The 15611-nt window shown below is 37.3% G+C and overlaps 1 protein-coding gene across 17 annotated transcripts in view; it reads left to right on the plus strand.

Annotated features, from left to right (window-relative positions):
- Window positions 1-15611, plus strand: part of ANKS1B (ankyrin repeat and sterile alpha motif domain containing 1B) — a gene marked incomplete at both ends in the record, with an annotated part of 1119409 nt that overhangs the window by 697452 nt on the left and 406346 nt on the right. For 8 of the 17 annotated variants that reach the window (XM_080705700.1, XM_080705710.1, XM_080705709.1 and 5 more), the window contains one exon: window positions 7374-7480. In XM_080705700.1, coding sequence (XP_080561826.1) covers window positions 7374-7480 — 107 coding nt within the window. Of the gene's footprint in view, window positions 1-7276; window positions 7481-15611 lie in introns of those variants that run through there. The other 9 variants (XM_080705716.1, XM_080705701.1, XM_080705702.1 and 6 more) reach the window with 2 other exon arrangements.

Genomic DNA, 15611 nt, shown 5'->3' on the forward strand with positions numbered 1-15611 from the left:
TATATATTTGGTAGAATTTGACACTGAAGCCAGACATTGGTGCTGCATGCCTGTAATCCCAGTACTTGTGAGGCTGAGATAGGAGGATTGCACTGGTTTGAAGCCAGCCTCAGCTACTTAGTGAGGCTCTCAGCAACTTAGTGAGACCCTGTTTCCAAATAAAATGTAAATTTGGCCTGAGAGTGTAGCCTGGAGGTAGAAAGGCCCTGGGTTCCACCCCCAATACAATATAATAATACTAACTTAGCTGGGTGTGGTGGCGCACACTTGTAATCCCCGCGCTTGTGAGGCAGAGACAGGAGGATCGCGTAGGTTCGAAGCCGGCCGCATGAGCTTAAGAGACCCTGTTTCCAAATAAAAATATAAAAAATAGGTCTGGGAGTGTAGCCCAGAGGTAGAAGGGCTTCCGGGAACCCCAGTACCACCAAAATAAATAAATAGATAGATAGATAAATAAATAAATAAATAATAACTTGACACAAAAGCCATTGAGGTCTAAAGTTTTCCTTGTGGAAATCTTGAACTATAAATATAATTAAAGAAGAACTATTCATTGGTGAGCTTTTTATTAGTGAGCTTTGGTAATTTATCTTTCCATTGATTTGTCAACTTTATTTTAGTTGTTGAATTTATTGGTATAAAGTTATTCATTTTTTCTCTCATTATCTCACACAACAGATTTTGGGTTTGTTGCTTTTACATCATATTATTCTATGTATACTATTCATTTATTTTCTCTCTGATATTTATTTCCTTATTTCTGCTTACTTTCCCCCCTTTTGCTTATTTCTTAAGGTGGATGATAAAGTTACTGATTTGAACTTTTCTTCGTTTGTAATGTAAGCATTCAGTGCTATGAATTTCTTTTTAAGTACCACTTTAGCTGTACCTCACACCTAAACTTTGATACACTGTGTTTTTACTTTTATTAATTCAAAATGTTTTCTTAAAATATCCTAACAAGACTACAAATGAAAGCAGAAATCTATGAATGGCTACGAGGTTATAAAACAGTAATTAATGAAATTTTACTGTAATTAAATTCAATTTGAAAGGGTCCACTAACTAAAAGAATGCAGCATAGATCAGAAATAAGTATTTGTTAAGTAGAAGGAAATTCTAGTGTTGGACCAAAACAAAATTGGGTTAGCGATTAGCAACAAAATGTAAGAACTGGTTCAGACCAAAACAAATAGGTAAATTTAAGGCACATAGGGGTTATATATGGTTGCAGGAAGGAAAGAATAAAGAAAAGAAAATATTCTGAAGGTCTAATTAAACTGAAATAGGAGACATATAGAGTGGCCTAGAGAATGCCATGCATTGCTGATGGTAGTATAAAATGATACAATCACTCAGGGAAAGAATGGGTATTCACTCAATAAACAAATTATGATACATCCAAACTGCTGCTCAGCACTGAAAGGGCACAGAATAATTTGAGTGGATCTTATGGGAAGTATAAAAAAGTCAATTTCAAATGAAAATATCCAATTCTCAAGGGATATATACTGTATGATTCCACTTATCTAATATTCTTGAAATCACAAGTAATAGAGATAGAAAACAGATTAGTTGTTGCCAGGGGATAAGAAATGGTGAAAGATGGAGATAACTAAAAAGCTACTAGAAGGATTCTTATGATGTGCTGTCTGTATCTCAACCCTAGTGACAGTCAGTGATCTTCCTATGTGATAAAAATGCATAGGACTAAACACACAAATGAGTGCATGTAAAACAGGTGAAATCTAAATAAGACCAATGGGTTTTAAAGTGCTGCTTACCTGTTTGTAATAGTGGTCTACTGATGCCGGCGTGGTGGCGCACGCTTGTAATCACCGCGCTTGGAAGGCGGAGACAGGAGGATCGCGCAGTTCCGAAGCCAGCCTTGCTGGCTTAAGAGACCCTGTTTCCAAATAAAAATATAAAAAAGATGTCTGGGAGTGTAGCCTGGAGGTAGAAGGGTTTCCAGGAACCCTAGTACCACCAAAAAAAAAAAAAAAAATTAGTGGTCTATTGTTGCTCAAGATGTTACCACTAGGGAATGATAGGTGGAGTCATATACAGGATTTCTTTCTATATACTATGTCTTATAATTGCATGTGAATCTACAGTTATTTGAAAATTTTAAAAAGTTAAAATAGAGGGGTTGACCTAGATATATTACATTCTGGACTGTGCTAAATGCTGAATTAGAGCTTATCATTTACTCAGTATAATTTCCGTAAGATGCTGTTGAATGAGAAACATGAGGTTCACAAAAGTGAGTGTGATATGATTCTATTTTTATGAAACAATGCCCAAAATACCCACACATATGCATATATATGAACATATGTGTGTGATCTGGTAAATATGTGTGAATATATGCATAATCATTTGTTAACATGAATAACCTTGCAGGGAGCAAGGATCATATGGATTTTAGGAAGGGAATCTTCATTCTTTAACATTCTTAAGCTTAAACTTCCTCTTACTCTATTATTGATACAGTCAATCCCTCAAAGGAGAAGTTAAGAGCTTTCTTTTCCTATAAACTAACTCTCCCCTTTGGCAAAAATTTTTGGGCCACTGTTATAGGCACTGCAGAGAGATAATACCCTTTGTTTTTTTCAGATTGCCTTTTTAGGCATGAAACTGCCACCTCAGAAGCAGGCAATGTCCCACAATTGTGGCCTACTAAGTAAACTAGGGCTGACTCTGCTCTCTGAGTGGAGGCTCAATAGATGCAGAAGCTGCACTCACCAGGAACTAGACCCCCACAACTTAGATGACATGAGAAATGCTGTCCTGCCCAGCTGATGAGATACCTTATCATGGCCCTTGGTCGGGAGCTGAGTAGAGGAGCCCCTTGTCTTGTGTGTACTCATCTAGTGTGAGTGCCAGGAGATGAGGGGAGGTCAGGAACCCAACCCTGGCTCAAGTGCCACAGAACCTTTCTGAACTTACCAAGTTTCAGTAAACTCTGATATATGATCTTAGGATACTTTTAGAGATTTGGGGTGGTTGCTTTATTGTCATTTTGGGTTTTGGAATTTTGAAATCCCCTCCCCATTTTTCAGCAGTTTGGCTGGGATTGGATCTGAGGAGCTTCTAACACTGCCATTCTGGGAAAGGAACTCTTGGAATTGTTTTTCTAGAAGACTGCACCAGAGAAAATTTCTACTTTCATTTCATTGCTTATTTTAAGCCTTGGTTTCCTTATCATAAATAAAGATAATGATCTATACAACAGTATTTGGGACATAATGGCCTGAGTAGCTGTCAGATTTCTTCTTTCCCTCCTCTTATCTCCCTTTTAAGTCTTAAAGAGGTTGTAGAATAAAGACTCCTGACCAACAAATAATGTGTTGTTATGCTTGAAGAATATGAACACTGAGAAAGTATTTTAAGTGAGGAATGTATTTAAACACTAAACAACCCGGGCATGGTGGCACACACTTGTAATCTCAGCTGAGATAGGAGAATACAGGTTGGTAGCCAGCCTCAGATACTTAGTGAGGCCCTCCGCAACTTAGTGAGACCCTGTTAAAAATAAAGAATAAAAAATAGGCCTTGAGGGATAGCTTGGGGGTGAAATGCTCCAGGGTTCCATCTCCAGTACCGAAAAAAAAAAAAAAAAAGAAGCTATAAAAATGTGATCTTCAAGCTTGAACCAGGGTTCTTTTAGAAAAATGACTCAAATTTCTAAAATACATTTAAAAACCCAACAACTGGGTGATGTGTGCATGTATGTCTCCACCATGTTGTATCCCATTAAGATATATGAATACAATGCACCAATAAAAAAAATTAAGAAAATAAAAACCCAACGATGTGACACAGGGTGTCTTTTTCTTTCCTCCCCCTCCTTGACCACTTCCCTACTTCCCTTGTACATTATAACCTTTTGCCAACATTTGAGAATTATTGAACAGTAATTGAAAGAATGTATAGTTAAGAGAATAAAATTCAGAAGCTGGGAGTGGTGGCGCATGCTTGTAATCTCAGTGCTTGGTAGGCAGAGCCATGAGGATCGCATAGGTTTGAAGCCAGCCTCAGCTACTTAGTGAGGCTCTCAGCAACTTAGCGAGACCCTGTTTCCAAATAAAATATAAAATAGGTCTGGGAGTATAGCTCAGAGGTAGAAAGCACCTGGATTCCACCCCTAGCACCACAAAAAAAAAGAGAGAATAAAATTATAAAATTCAGAAGGTCTGAATAAATATTTGTAAAGTGGTTGATACCCCTGATCTGTGTTTTTACATAGCAGTATGAACTTTAAAATAACTCCTCCATTTATTAAGAAATCAGAATCTCAAAAAATATTGTCATAATTTATTCATTCATCTAAAAAAATTTAATATCTAGGAGTTATATGGTGCTCTACTAGGCACTTGGTACCTGGTTTGCATCTTGAAAAATGAGATAAAATTTGAAGAACTGGTCAGTCAGCATATGCTTTGTCGAGACAAAATGTTATTATGTTTGCTCGATTTTTATGTAGTTTATTCCTATACTCAAAGTAATCGTGAGGACAGTTATGGATGGGATCCTAGGAGAAGCCATAATTGAGACATCTTTAACTTCACACTCTAAGTGCTTGAGAGCTAGCCAGAGACACATAGCTTCTTGTTTACAGCTTCTCATGCAGGTAATGCTGATCAACTAGAATCTACTAAAATTGATTCATAAACTCCTACATATTCTTTGACCACCTTAAAAGGTCTAGAACCAACCAAAGATAAATTATAATCAAGTACAACACAGGGATGTTCACTCAAAAAGAAGACAGAGATGATGAACAAAGTTCTAGACCTCGAAATTCTGTTTAGAAACCAAGACATCTTCTTTTAATAAAGAATTCAGAGACCTGGGATATGATTTAAAAAAAATTAAATTTGAAAATAAAAGTGAGTTTGGATTGTGAAATTACATTATGTTGTTTAGTAGATACAGAATGAATTCTGAACAGCATTAGCAAGGTATATTTCCTTGATTTCAAGAAATGAATCTTCTACATGAATAATTATCATGTAAGGTAGAAAATATTTGTTATAATAGAAGGTCTAAAAATAAAATCTAAGAGATTTTATCCTTGGTAGGATTAGAAGAGGTTTCATGAAGGAAATGGTATTTGATCCAAGCCAACAAATGGATAGGAATCTGGGGACAAAATAAAACCAACCAGATCATTAGAGACTCTCAGTCACTCTCTTTGCTGGAGAATTGGGAAAGGTGTATATGGAAGAAGGAATAAAGTTAGATGACCTAGAGCCGCCATCATGAAGACCAGAAAATGACATCAAAGGAGTTGGGAATTTATTTGGAGGCCAACAGAAAATCACAGAAGGGGTTTGAAACTGGGAGTAGTCATCAAAGCTGTGTCTTAGAGATATTGTTCTGACACCATGTACAAATTAGACTTTCAAAATATCAAGAGATAGGGACCAATACAGAAACCATTGTTGCATTAGGCTGGGTGACCCAGGACCCACAGAGCAAACCCAACTAGATAGCAGTTCCATAAACATAAAACAAGAAGTGGAATTAAGAGGACGAGTGGCACTGTGGTGAGGGATGACTGGATGTTGGGAGTCATGTCAGCAGTGAAAGAAGGGGCCCGGGCTGTTTTGAGGCTTCATATCTGTGTGCCAGGGAGATTAAGAAAGTCCTAAAAAAGAGACAGGGAGCAAGAAAAGATGAAATTGGGGGCAAGAATATAAAGGTTGTTTTATTTACTCAACAAATATTGGGCACTTGCTATGTGCCTGGTGCTGTGCTGGGAGAATGAGACTTATCTTTAATTTTTAAAGCTTGTTCTATGGAAGAGGCATCATTCCCAATCTGTGTGACTCCAAAGGCAGAGATGGAGCCAGAGAGTAGGAGGAAGGTAGGAAGTAAAATATCTTTCTAATAAGTGGAGGTTTTCTGATGAGTAGTAAGAGCTCTGTTATAAGCAGTATTGAAGCACAACTTGGATGGTATTCTTCCAGGAACAATGTAACAAGGGATCCTTACCTTAGGAGAGAGATTAGACTAACCTTTCTGTGAGTTCTCTCCTAGTTTTAAAAATCTATTCTTTCTGATCATATAGTCCTACAAGTTCTATTATTAATCCCTGGTTTCTCCCAAATATTAAATAAATTACTCAGTCTGTCTACCATTCAGTAAAACTCACACATTTACATCTGTTATTCTTGAATTATTTTTGGTTAGGGCTCTTCTTCTGTATTAAAAAAAAATTCTACCCAATAAATGATACCTTTGTAGATATTTTAGAACGGTAACCTTGGTAGATAGGGTTATAAGTACCAGAGGGGGAAAGGATTTCTTGTGCCTAATAATATTTTTGTTTAAAAAAACCCTGGCAAACGAGGAGCGAATTGTCTTGACTTCAAGACTGCGATGCAGTTTCTGTATGTTGCAGTGATTCAAAAGGAAAAAAAAAATATCTGAGAGAGGTTCATTTTTATAAGGCTGGGTAAAGAAAAAGAATTATTATTCTCCAAACACTGTAAAGCTTTAGATCAGAAACGTTTATCCATGCTGCATTTAAAAAAAAAAAGCAGAAGAAAGGAAAGGAAAGGAAGGAAAAGGAAAAAAGGGACCTGTAGTGAGCCCCCGTTAAAAGCTATAGTTCAAGCTTTGCATTTCCCGGTGTCTTCTGAAACGTAAAATTCCACAACAAATAGCCCGGTAATGTATAACCAGTATGAAGATTCAATTCAGATTTTCAGCACTTTGGTTTGCTTTTGAGTCTTGCTATTTTCTGCATTTGTTTTGACTGCTCTCATCATTCAAGATTGACGCTTGGATGGGTGTGTAGGAGGAAGCCGCAGCAGCAGGCTTACAGCTTGCAGACAAAAAAAATCTGCCTTATCTGATGGCTATTATTGAAAATGCGAGGTGTAGCCTGGGCTGGGTAATGAAGGGGAGCGAGCGAGGGGGAGCCAGGAGCATGGAGCTGCATACTGATGAGTGGAGGAGTACTTGATAAAAAGAATTCTGGCTGCTGGCCGTGCCTTGCTCATTGTGGAGTACTCCAACAATCACATAGAACGCAGACCAGCCTAAGCTGACAGCTTGATATGCCTTCCTCTGCTGCCTGGTTTTGGGGGCTGTATGACGTACTGGTCGGTAGTAAAGATTAATATGTAAGAAATGTGGAGATAGGATCAAGTCATACTCCACAGCCTGCCTGGCAAACTATGTTTTACTTCTGACTTTGCTCTCTCGCTGAGAACATTAATCTGTCAAGCTGGCGGGCTCCTTTGATAGCAACTTTCCCAGGAGCATGATGTGGCAATGCCACCTCTCAGCCCAGGACTACCGCTATTACCCCGTGGACGGCTACTCCCTGCTTAAACGCTTCCCTCTCCATCCTCTTACAGGACCCAGATGCCCTGTCCAAACAGTGGGACAATGGTTGGAAAGCATTGGGCTACCTCAGTACGAGAACCACCTGATGGCTAATGGATTTGACAATGTGCAGTTTATGGTAAGATGCTCTCTGTGTCCACGGAGCTGCCTTTTGTCTGTCTTTGCTTCTTATGTGTCTTACATAGCTCCGAGGCAGCCGGATTTGCACCAAAACTGATCAGTTTGATGTATGTAACGGCATCAGAAAATTGAATGCCCTTAGGATGGAACTTACTGTGTACCTATAGACACTTGCCGGAAAATGAGGTCTGTGTGCATCCATATACATGTGTGTTATCTGAATGAACTGGTACGAGTTCTATTTATAGGCAGTGGAAGGAGATTAACGTTTTATTCTACCTGTCATTCTCTGTGTGGTTTTTAAAATAAATGTGTAATCTCCGAATACCCGGTTAAGAGTCTATCACTCTTCAGCTAAGTCTAGATTCCTTAAAACATATTATTTCGCTTGAGCATCAGCGTTTAGTGATTAATTAGACAATTTGTTATGTTGATGGTGTGAAAATCTTTTTTCCTGATAATTGTTCAATAAGCAGTTTAAAGCGTTCGGACACCCTTCAATTCATTAGCAGACTGCTTCGGATGGTCCATTACTGAGAGTATTCACTTACTTACACAGGCTGATTGAAGAGCAAGGGAGTATTGTTTGTTACCTAAGGTGGAAAACAAACACTTCGGTCAATTAGCTGTCAGTTTTTCAGAAGTGGGACTGATGTACTAAGTACATTCATGGACTTTTGAATCCTGGTCTACATGCAGTCTAAACCTGGTGTGTGCAAACGTCCCACCATGATGCAGAGAGGTGAGGATGGATGGGAGGTGTGCAGACGACAATGCAGCCTTCTAATCATTTTCATACCTCCCCCAGTGCTCATCAGTTCCCCTTGTTAAGCTACGTCACAGCCTTTAATACCTTGCCTTGCTTTTAAGGTCCCATCACACTTATCACTGATCCCTACATTTACAGACCTATGTAATACAGGCATGTAGCACATAAATTACTTGTAGAGATCATTAATAGCTGTTTTGCAATAAAATGCTGGGGCTGACACCTGCATCTTGCTAATGCCACAGCTGATCTTAAACATACTTAGAGCTAGTCAGGTTATTTTTTAAATTTCCATTTGAAATTATTTTTCTTTAAGCTCGACTTTTCTGGATTCGAAGATTATTAGAACTTTTAAACTTCTGTTCCTTCTTCAAAAATGAGTATGTCTGTGAACTTAAATAAAAAGATATAAATGTAGGAAGTCATATGAGTTTTAAGAAATTATATACAAATTGAGTGATTTACTGTTTTTTTTTCTTCAAAATAATGAGAGACTGTAAGAAAAAAAGACATATGCAAGCACTACAAAATGTATCTGGAAGGCAAAAATCATGCACATACATGTGTGGTAAAATCAAGTTCTAATCATAGAATATTGTGTTTACTTGTTTAATTCTGTTATTTTTATTGTGTTTACTATCATTGGTTATGTAGACAAGACATTGTGGTTATGGAAATAGAAAAAAGTGAAAGTTCTCCGACTGCTGTGAAAGTCTTAGGACACTGAGCATTTAAGACACAGGACAGTAAACAGATGGCGTTAAGCATAAGAGGAGCTATCAGGCAGAATGAAAGTCACTTCACCATTTTTTATGTTTGCTGCACATTTGGACATCTTTATTCTTTCTCTGTATCTCTACTTCAAATAGGGATTTCTCCTTCCCATCCCTCAAAAACTTGTCCAAATTTATTCTGGTCCATGTGAAATTAGGATTTTGGGTTCTTTGGTCATTTAGACACACTGAAATACTTTAACTCATCTTAATTTTCCTCTGCATGTTAAACACTTATGAACAAATAAATTCCCTTTTGAAAGCCTCTAAATGAAAGGTTAGTCAACCACTTTTTAAAGAAAGAATATGGGGAGAGATTGTAAAAAAAAAAAAAAAACAACATGCAAGCACTACAAAATGTATCTGGAAGGCAAAAATCATGCACATACATGTTTGGTAAAATCAAGTTCTAATCATAGAATATTGTGTTTACTTGTTTAATTCCAAGTATTATATATAATTTTACAGAAAATAAGAATACATTGTTAATTGAATAAAATAATTTCCTCATGAGACAGGATTTTTTTAAAAAAACAACTTTGATTTATCATGTAGAGGAATTAATTCATTATGAAAATGAAGTAAATCATAAAATGGTATCATCAATTAGTGCTTTATGTGCTATTATACATAATTTATTTGCTGCCAGTATGAGATGAATTTCTACCTTTACAAAAAATTATTTATTGATCTCTATAATCTAATTTATTTAATTATGAACTTAGTTAAGCACACTAATATGATTGGTTCACTTTAAGGAACAGATTTCCATTAATGTAGTGAAAAATCTGTTAGACTTGCTTAGTTTCCACTTGGTATCATATTCTAGCTTTTGTTTTCCTTGAAGCACATTCTGACCTGCATTTATTCATCCTGTTGCCTAAGCAACAAGCACCATGCTCCTATTAACTATGATGTAGTGTAGGTCCTATTAGCTTTTTAGAACAAGACACCAGACATCAGTAGGATATAATTAATGCTGGTTCAAACATCATAGTACATCCATACATAGATATGCTTTACTTAGGGAACATTCTCAGGAGTTAATATTTCATTTAATCAATATTTCCCTGATGAATATGAATTTAAAGAATTCATATAAGAAACTTTTAAGGTAAAATATATATATTTAAAGCTTTAATCTTTTTTTCTAAATCTGTTTCAGGTACTCTCATATATAAACACAATATATAAATGGTTTATTTATATTGCTATTATTAACTTTATAAAGATTACTTATATCAACTTCTTGACATAGAAAGGAAGAGCCCCTCCACCACCACCCCTGCACTTGCTTTCAAATATCTGTCAATTATTGCTTCTTCTTCAGGCTCGTGATACTTACCCCTGATTTTATTGATGTGTGAAAAAATTTTTTTTCATAACTTCAAGTCAAAATTCCAACCCTCTTCCTTATGCATCTAATTCTGATGTGCATCATAGTTTTGCATACAGATTGGACCCTTTGCATATTTATTTATTTTTCAGATGAAAATCTTTTCAGAGGTTAAATCTTTTTATTTTGTTATTGAAAATGGTATACATTTAAACTGTGCTTGGTTCCCTCTCCCCCCTTTTTTCCTCCCCCCAACAATGAGTGTCCAGGTTGACCATGCTATATTCATGCTATATTCATACTTTTACTCATATTCAGATGTAGCTCCTCCATTAATCAACCTCACCTTCTTCCTCTCCTACCCTTCCATTCTAACTTTGCTGAGATTTCCCCTCTAGTATATTTTAAAACATACAACAAATAGAAATTGGTACAATCAAAGAAGAGCTTCAGTAGTACCTCAAGTCACATAAGACTGGAAAAGTCACATCCATGTTGAAATCAAAAGCCCTTTCACAACAGAATCCTGTGTCAGAAGTCTTTCTCAGGTCCCACCCTGCATGTTCCTCCTCTCTGAAGTCATCCATTTTCACCTCCCTCCTTCTTAGGCATGTCTACTGTGCTATTTGCCAGCCCTGTAAGTGCTACCCTGGTCCTCTGACATCCCACTCATTTTCTCCAAGTTTTCAACATCATATAGTGTGTCTAAGTTTCAATATTACTTTTTTTCACCAAGGAGTTTAGATATGAAGTGATTATTTTAGAGAATGCACATGCTTACCTATTTCCTTATTATGTTTGTATCTACCACCATTTTTCTTTTTCTACGTGTGGTGATTGCTTCCTAAATTTTAAGTCTCAAGCCATCTATTTTTATCTCTATGATTTTGCTCCTTGGTACTATCCCTCACTCTTCCTGCACTGCTATTTCCTTCCCTCCCCCTCTGCCTTTTATTCAAAGATCTAACTCAATTTCTGCCTTGTTTACATAGTTTTCCTTAATGACTCTAGCCGATGGCAGCCTCTTTTTCTCTGAATTCATGTAATGGTTACATTTGGTATGAAAAATTGCTCTTGGCATGCCATTATTCTCTCTCTAGAATTAGGAGTTAGGCTTTCACCTGTATATATATCCTGTCTCTCCAGCTAGACCGGAAGCTTTTCATGTCCAAGTTCTGTGTATTCCATTTCCTCGCCTCTCTCACCACTCCTAGCAGAGAGCTCTGTATATACAGATTAGCCTGTACAAAACAAATGCATGACAGAATGTCGTAGATGGACCTTCAGTTTCACTTTAAAACTAGATACCTTGTTTTGCCAGTGGAAACATGGAACACTTCTCTCATCCGTTCTGCAAACACTCATTAAACATTTTCTATGTGCCAGATCCAGTGTTAAATACTAGAGATGTGACCATGAAGAAGACAAGAACCTCATCCTTAGGCAGGATATGCTATTGCCCTTACACATATATTGTTTGCGTGCACATCACCCACATTCATGCATGTTCCCGCACAAACATGCTCACATAAACACACACTATATCAGAGGGATATAATTATCATCATCTGGCATATGGATTTATTTCCAGTTGTCTTTCTAGCAACAAATTACAGTACATAATGGAAAAGGTAAAGATCTGTCATGGCATGGAGTAAAGGAAAATAAAAATACTGACAAAATCAAAACACTAGCAGTGTTATGGTAGAGTCATAGCCTGAAGACTGTATTAAGAAGTTTATGTTATTTGGAGGAGGACTGACTCACCATAACTAGCTGACAGTTATATTTGTAAACTCTAACCAAAAAGGAAAAAAGATAAAATTATACCCACTCCTTTTTTTTTTAGCTTCTCTTGTTCACTGGGGCTAATTTAACCATTATTAAAATGTTCAAAATGTAGCCTTTGTGGAGTTATATATAAAAATAATGCTGGCATCTCTATATAGTTCGACATTTTGACAATACTAAATATTGCTTAGTAGAGTTTGTCATGGAACTGAAACCACAGAGCTCTTAGAATTCATTCATCTGAACAAGAGATTTGAGCAACATTGAGTTCATGTGTACCTATTTAAGTGAAACTTTCCCCCCATTTCCATGGTACATTTTAAATGCTAAAGAACTTACATTTCTTTCCACTTTTACATAACTTTGCTATATTAAGGAAACCATTTTCAGTTGGTCTGATAAAATGACCTTTTGAGTATCTTAGTAGTATATTGTGACCAAAGTAAGAAATTACACTTGTGAAGCAGAAAAATAAGTCATCCCTAAATGTAAGACTAAATACTCCAATGATGATATTTTGTTTAAATATTGCTTAAAATTTTTCATTAAATTACTGAGACTTAAAGGTATAAAAAAAAACCACTTTCCCTATTCCTTATTTTTTTTTTCTATTTCTAAACAGTCTAGCCTTGGAGTTGAGTGGGTGGCCTTATGTTGCAAGGGTAGCTATAATTTTCCAAATTCATTAGGCCTTTAGTTATAAAATCACTTTTGGGGAAAAATAATTTTTCAACTGCTGGCATTTAAAAATCTGTTGGTATCTAAAAGTCAATCCCAAAAGGGAGTCATTCTTTATCTGTACAAAAGCTTAATTACAAATATAATAGGCAATCGGAGCCTGGCAGTGGTGTGAGAGAGAACTGAAGTAAGACTTCGCATTTGCACAGTTTTATTCTCTATGATTCAGACTACTCATCTGTAACATCAATCTAATCATGGATCTAGAAGAAATATTCTTTGGGGTGGTTATTTAATATTTTGAGCTGTTTAAAGATGCAAGGTACAGTATTTAGTGCTGGTAAATCTATTGATGGGTCTTGCATATCCCATTAGCCTCAGAATGCTGATTGCAGCAGAAAGTCAGAAATGAGGGCATGTACAAGAATGGCCATGTTGGAATAATGGTTTTCAGAGAACACATTAGCCACTATTCTCACTGTGAGAGAAAAGAGCCTTTTCTCCCATCTGAAAGTTACTCTGATTAAATTTTTAAGCATGAAAATATGCTGCTCCATTTTCTAATAACACAGTAATATAACTTCCATTACTAACTAATGCTCACACGAAATTGGCCTTTAATTCAGTCATATTTAGCCATGCAGCATATTTGCATAATTTGATCTCTAGGTTTGCTTCAACTGACCAGATATTTGGGATGAAGAATTTATCTCATGAGTCAGAAAACTTACTGAAAGTGCTGAATTACAAACTGATTTTAAGAAATCCAGCCAGAATCCTATTTCTTTTCTTCTTTAAAAGGACAAATCTCTCCAGCGAGTGTTCAAATGGCAGTGACCTCCATTTTCTCACTTCCAGTCACCTCCTCCACCTCTTTATAACCCAGGCTGCTCCCCAACTCTTCTGCTAAAAATGTTCTCTTTTAAGTCAGCTGTGATCTGCTTCTTGACAAATCCCCACCCCACTTTCTTTTTCTCCTTGCTTCATTTCTCTTTGCCCTCTATGCCATATCTGGTTTTCTGTAGTCACTCCTTGAAGTGATTTACTCCCCGTTTGGGTACCAAGGCATCACACGGCTCTTGCCGTCACCCCTGTTCTGAGTGTGGGTGTCACGCTACCTTCCATCCTGACAAGATCATTGACTCTCTGAGATCCACATTTGTTCTCTGCTTCACCCCTTCTACCTGATTTCTAGACAACTGCTCAATATACATTTCACACGTGTGTATGTAAGCAGAGCATTTATCATAGACCTGGCGGAGAATAAAGACCCAAGGAGCATTAACTGTTACTACAACCACCATCTTCAAAAGCAGGCATTTGCTTTAGTAATACTCTGCTGTAAAAGCCTTCTCAATTGCCTATGGAAGATAGTAACGTATTTCTAAAATCCAAAATATGGATTTTATATCTAGGTTTATGCTCTGGTCTAAACTCACCATTTCCTCTCTTTGCAGAAGGGAATTCGTACTCCCTTTCATGGGCTGGCTTTTGCATAAGCTGCTCTCTCTGCCAAGAACCATCTCTCTTCCCCCTTAACTCCTTTTTATCCTTACAAATATCCTTTAGGTCTTAGTTTAGTTACCACTTCTTTTAGCTTTCAATTCTTTTCTGACCCTCAAAATGCGAATAGGTTAGAAATCCTCTTTCTGGACTACCCTTTCTTAAAATATATCTTCCTGGGTTAGTACCTATGTATTGTCCTTCCTCCTCACCACCTCTGCCCTACATAAGCACTAGAACAGGAGCTGGCAAACTTTCTGTAGAAGGTCACACGGTAAATAATTCAGACTTTGCAAGTCACAAGCCACAACCTCTTCAACTCTGCTGCAGTAGCAGAACAGCCATGAAAAATATGCAAATCACATGGCAGTGGTTGTGTTTCAATAAAGCTACATTTATAAAAATAGACAAATTAGGTCAATGGGCTATCGTTTGTTGCCACTGCTCTGGATTTTGAATTCTTCTAGAGTTAAAATATCCTTTGGTCCTCTGTATCTCTAAGTCCAGCACATGGGTGACACATGGAGACACAGGAAATAGCTAATAAGAGGAGAAAGCAAGCAAATAAGGAAGGAGTCTTGGCGGAAAGGAAGAGGCAGGAGAGAGAGGGAGAGGGAGCGGGGCAACACCAGCTTCAAGGGTTTCTGAAGGCTTGTTTGTTTTAAAGATAACCCAACAAATAGCTGGGAACATTTAGAGCTGGATCCAGCATTCAGGAGTCTGACAGGAGCTGGAGAGAGTGATCTGGCTTTCACCGAGCAGACTGGAGTATATTTTCAGCAAGGGAACTGCACAGGCATAGGAACTCAAGAAACACAGCTGCAAAGGAAGTCTGTTGTTCCCTCTGTGCGGAATCCCTTCCTCTTCCTTCTTCACCAAGTTGTGTGTCGTCGTTCACAAATTGGCCTGAGCATCACTTTCTCCAGGAAATAGTCTCTAATACTGTCCTGTCTTTTGGCTGGCATACTGTCCCTTCTCTCTACACCCATAGCACCCTGTTTTTAACCCCATGTCAGTCCTGATTATATTATTGCACTTATTAATTTGTCAGATGTCTGCTTCCACCCTAGAAAATAAGCTTCTTAGAGGCAGGAACTGGGTCTGAATTGCCTTTGTATTCCTAAAGCCTAGCACAGTGCCATGCATCTAGTAGCTTCTCAATAGATGTGGATTATATGCAGTTTTAAAATTCTATATAGAACTATGTAGTTTTATATAAATTGTCCCATGTGATTCTCACATAAGCCTGTCAGTAAATACTTCTAGCTCTATATAAGTG

Source organism: Muscardinus avellanarius (genome assembly GCF_963383645.1).
Source record: "Muscardinus avellanarius genome assembly, chromosome: 11".
In the NCBI taxonomy this organism is placed as follows: Eukaryota; Metazoa; Chordata; class Mammalia; order Rodentia; family Gliridae; genus Muscardinus; species Muscardinus avellanarius.